Here is a 5,000-nt window from a genome sequence, read left to right on the forward strand (position 1 = left end):
CCCCCCCCACGCACACAAACGTACATTACAAAATAGACAAAAGCATACAAACCCAAAGAAATACCAGTAACGAGAGTGCAAGTACTACCAACTAACGAACGTGTGCAAAGATAAAAACAGAAGAAAAAAACCCAAAAAAACACCACCACCACCCAAAAAACAACAACAAAAAAAACAACCAACCAAACAAAAAACGAAAAAAAACACACAAAAAAACCCAACCAAACACCATAAATAGAAATGAAAATTAAGTTAAAAAAAAGATACATGGTAAAAAAAAAGAAAAAAAAAACAGTAGAAGAAAAAAACAACACCAAAAACAACAACAAACAAACACCATAAACAGAAATGAAAATTAAGTTAAAAAAAGACAAAACAAAAAAGATACATGGTTTAAAAAGAAAAAGAAGAAGAAAAAAAAGAAGCTAAGAACCACCTGGTAACTTTGTACAGTGTTGTTCTTGTGGGTCTGGTGAAATGGTTCTGACTGTTCGGTAAACAGCGGTGTGTGATGACAGTGTGAGGTCATCACTCTTATAATAATGATAATAATAATAATAATGATAGTATTTATATAGCTCTGAATCATGTGCAGAAACAAATCTAAGCGCTTTCACACCAGTCATTCACACGCATGCATAACTCTAAAACTGAAGAAACTGAAGACAAGGAAGAGGTAGGGGAGGGAGGTTATCTTGTGAAGAGGTGGGTTTTAAGGCCAGACTTGAAAGAGCTGAGTGCGGAGACCTGACGAAGCGAAAGAGGAAGTTCATTCCAAATGCAAGGTCCAGAGACAGAGAAAGAACGGTGTCCAACAGTGGAGTGTTTGAATCTGGGTATGCGTAAACAGAGTGGATCCGAAGCCGATCGTAGAGAGCGAGATGGAGTGTAGGGGTGGAGGCAGCCACAAAGATAGGAAAGGGCATTATACCCAGATGCACTCTCTCACACGTGCTTTCCTACAAGTGCTATCGTTTATAAACCACTGAATAACTATTGGATAACTGTCCTTTTTTGGAGGGGAGCTGAATCAGTGATTTTTTCCAACGCATTTTCATTGTGTATATGCATGTGTGTCAGTGAGAAGCAGCCGTTTGTGCATCCGGTGCGATGCCAGATGTAAATCGTATACCCCTTGTGTAATTTGAATAATCTCTCGAGTTTTTAAAACGCACGCACGCACACACACACACACACACACACACACACACACACACGCATTTCGAGAGATTATTCAAATTACTCAAGGGGTATACAATCTACATCTGGCATCGCACCGGATGCACAAACGGCTGTGTGTGTGTGTGTGTGTGTGTGTGTGTGTGTGTGTGTGTGTGTGTGTGTGTGTGTGTGTGTGTGTGTGTGTGTGTGAGTCTCTCTCTCTCTCTCTCTCTCTCTCTCTCTCTCTCTCTCTCTCTGTGTAAACATATTTTTTTATGAAGTGACAACAACAAAACTTTTGTGAAGTCTATGAATAAATGAATAAACCCAACGACCACCCCTTTACAACAACCGCGAATACAAAGGACGATACAGGATTTTATGAAACTGTCCTTGACTTTTCTGTGAAGTCTGTACACACAAATATGAATAGATAAATAAATGAATAAATCAATGACGAAACAGACACAGAGATAAATCAATATACAAATAGATAAATGATGAAATAAATAAATGCATAAAGAAATCAACCCCACACCATCACTTTAACTTAACAACAACAACAATAATGAAAATAGTAAAGATGATAATAGTGATAACGATAATAAAACAACAACAACAACAACAATAAGAACGATAATGATAACATAGCTCAAACAACAACAACAACAACAACAACAACAGCAAAAGGCAAAAAGACAATCCAACAGTCCCCTCCCCCTCCCCCCCAAGACCCCTCCTCCCCCTCCCCCCCTCTCTCTCTCCTCACACCACCAGCTGAAACTCAGTAGTGGTGGTGGAAGAGGCCGCGCCCTTGGGCCCGTGACGAAGGTGCAGGCCCAGGCACAGAGCCGCCAGCGACACCAGGGCGCAGGTGACACCCTCGGCACCGAAGGCCCAGCCCAGGAAGGAGCGGCCGTCCTCCCCCTCTCCCTCGCCCTCCTGCCCTCCGTCCCCGATCTGCAAGAGCATGGCCCTTATCTCTCTCCGCGTCAGCACGCCGTACGTCGCCACGGCCACCAGCAAGAGAAGACCTAGCACAGTGCAACAAAGGTGTGGAGAGAGGGAGAGAGTTTCAGTTTTCAGGTGCTTTTTAAATTTTTTATTTTATTTTAAGGTTTAAAGGAAGTGCGGTATCAGGGCGTACGGAAAGATCCGTAGATACGTACATATATGTATAATTGTATCTATGTATAATTACATAATGGATATATATATATATATATATATATATTATATATATATATGCGCTACACCACATCTGCTGTTAATGAAAAAAACACAAAAATACAAAACAAAAAAACAAAACAAAAAAAACAACAAAAAACAACCCTCAACCCCATTCCCAACAAAAAATAACACAAAATGAAGAAAAAAAGAAAATAAATAAATAAAATAAAATAAAATGAAACAAAAATAAAATGAAACAAATTAAAATGAAAAAAATAAACAAAATAAAATGAAATACAGTAAAATGAAATAAGATAAAATAAAATAAAATGAAATAAAATAAATAAAATAAGATTAAATCAAATTAAATTGAATAAAATAAATAAAATAAAATAAAATAAATTCAATTCAATTAAATTAAATCAATTAAAAGCAGCAGACGCCTGACCTTAGCACAAACCCAACGCGCTGGTCAGGCCTGGAGAACTCATCTTAGAGAATCATCAACGATCTCTTTCTTCGTCTCGCTCAAAATAAAATCTTCAGACTTTTAAACTTGACTATGCTGTCATGAAATAAGGGAAAGAATTCCCATGCAAACTGGTGAAAAGAGAAACCTCAAGCACAAAGACACACCTGCCTGCACACACCCACTCCCACAAATCCAGACACGCAGACACACACACACAGACGCAGACACACACACGCGTAAATCAGCGTCAGAGTCAGTGGAGGTCAAGTATAATAGTGACAGTAACAGCATCAGTGTCTGTACCGGTAGTGGTGCCAGTGTCAGTGTCAGTGTCAAGGTGTGGAGGTGCGGCTAAGAGTGACAGTGTCAGAGTCTGTGGAGGTACGGGTAACAGTGTCAGTGTCAGTCAGTTGAGGTACGGGTAACAGTGTCAGTGTCAGTCTGTGGAGGTACGGGTAACAGTGTCAGTGTCAGTCAGTTGAGGTACGGGTAACAGTGTCAGTGTCAGTCTGTGGAGGTACGGGTAACAGTGTCAGTGTCAGTCAGTGGAGGTACGGGTAACAGTGTCAGTGTCAGTCAGTGGAGGTACGGGTAACAGTGTCAGTGTCAGTCAGTGGACGTACGGGTAACAGTGTCAGTGTCAGTCAGTGGAGGTACGGGTGACAGTGACAGTGTCAGTCAGTGGAGGTACGGGTGACAGTGACAGTGTCAGTCAGAGGAGGTAGGGGTAACAGTGACAGTGTCAGTCAGTGGAGGTAGGGGTGACAGTGACAGTGTCAGTCAGTGGAGGTACGGGTAACAGTGTCAGTGTCAGAGTCAGTGAAGGAACGGGTAACTGTGTCAGTGTCAGTCAGAGGAGGTACGGGTAACAGTGACAGTGTCAGTCAGTGGAGGTACGGGTGACAGTGTCAGTGTCAGTCAGTGGAGGTAGGGGTAACAGTGACAGTGTCAGTCAGTGGAGGTACGGGTAACAGTGACAGTGTCAGTCAGTGGAGGTACTGGTGACAGTGTCAGTGTCAGTCAGTGGAGGTACAGGTAACAGTGTCAGTGTCAGTGGAGGTACGGGTGACAGTGACAGTGTGCCTGGGAGACTGACCGTTGAAGAGGCAGCAGAGGAAGGCGAGGAGGGTCAGACGCCGTGTTTTCTGGCACTGTGCCGGCTGCAGGCAGGCCGCGTAGCTCAGCAGGAGGAAGGAGAGGGGGAGGGTGAAGAGTACCACCACCCCCATCGCCCGCACCCCGCCCACATAGCCTGCAACACCGTCACATGGCTGTGTGTATGGTGCGTGTATCATGATGATGATGATGATGAAGAAAAAGAAGAAGCAGATGACGATGATGATGAAGGGAAGAAGAAGAAGACAAAATTGAACTGCACGATTCTTCAAAACAAAAACAAAAACAACTAAAGTTTATGAAAACCTTTTTTGGTGGTAGATGAATCCTCTTTGTTTAGTGGGATACGACGTTTCGAACCATACGCCCGTTGTCAAGTGATGAAAAGAGGTGATGAGAAATGATGATGAAGGTTGTTGTTCTTGTGTTATATTCTTCTTCTTGTGTTATTGCGCTTGCTCTTGTCCGCTCCCCCCCCCTCCCCACCCCCGTTAAAATTATTTTTTGAGTATTAGAAAATGAACCAGTCTGCCCCCCACGCCCCACCCCCCAACCCTCAAAACAAAACACAAACAACAACAAAGGCATCGTCTGTCTGATCAGCTATATAGTGTCTTGTGTGTAAAACAGAAAATAAGCAAATAGATAACCATATAACTGAAAAAAAACAACAACAACAAATAAGTACTAACTGAATAACTGACCAACCAACGAATTAACCAACCAATCAATCAACCAAACAGCTCACTAACTGAATGAACAAACTAGATAATACGTGGATAAACAAATGATTTTTAAAATCAGTGTTGTTGCCGTTATTGTTTAGTCGTATGTTTATTATTACGTCTGCCGCCTTCATTTCGTAGAAAAGAAACACTAGCACTGTCAAATTTTGTCGTTTGATGTGTTTTATTGGTCGAAAATTAAACATTAACACTATTCAGCTTGTTGTTTGTTTGGTTTTTGTTTTTTTGTTTTTTTTTGTTGTTGTTTTTTTATCACAGAAACAGAAATGATAGGACTATCAAATCTGTATATAAAAAGGGGCTTTGACTGCCTGGGTTCTTACAAAACGGGATAC

The 5,000-nt window shown here is 41.6% G+C and overlaps 1 protein-coding gene across 7 annotated transcripts in view; it reads right to left on the bottom strand.

The window, feature by feature from the left end:
- Nucleotides 1-1,889: 1,889 nt before the first annotated feature.
- LOC143291563 (uncharacterized) overlaps nucleotides 1,890-5,000 on the bottom strand; it is a 31,095-nt gene continuing 27,984 nt past the window's right edge. For all 7 annotated transcript variants that reach the window (XM_076601533.1, XM_076601507.1, XM_076601499.1 and 4 more), the window contains 2 exons: nucleotides 3,900-4,055; nucleotides 1,890-2,195 (listed from right to left, as the gene is read on the bottom strand). In XM_076601533.1, the coding sequence (XP_076457648.1) occupies nucleotides 1,927-2,195; nucleotides 3,900-4,055 (425 nt within the window). In that variant the 3' untranslated portion in view covers nucleotides 1,890-1,926. The remainder of the gene's footprint in view (nucleotides 2,196-3,899; nucleotides 4,056-5,000) is intronic.

The sequence above is a fragment of the Babylonia areolata genome, chromosome 1 (genome assembly GCF_041734735.1).
Source record: "Babylonia areolata isolate BAREFJ2019XMU chromosome 1, ASM4173473v1, whole genome shotgun sequence".
Lineage (NCBI taxonomy): Eukaryota > Metazoa > Mollusca > Gastropoda > Neogastropoda > Buccinidae > Babylonia > Babylonia areolata.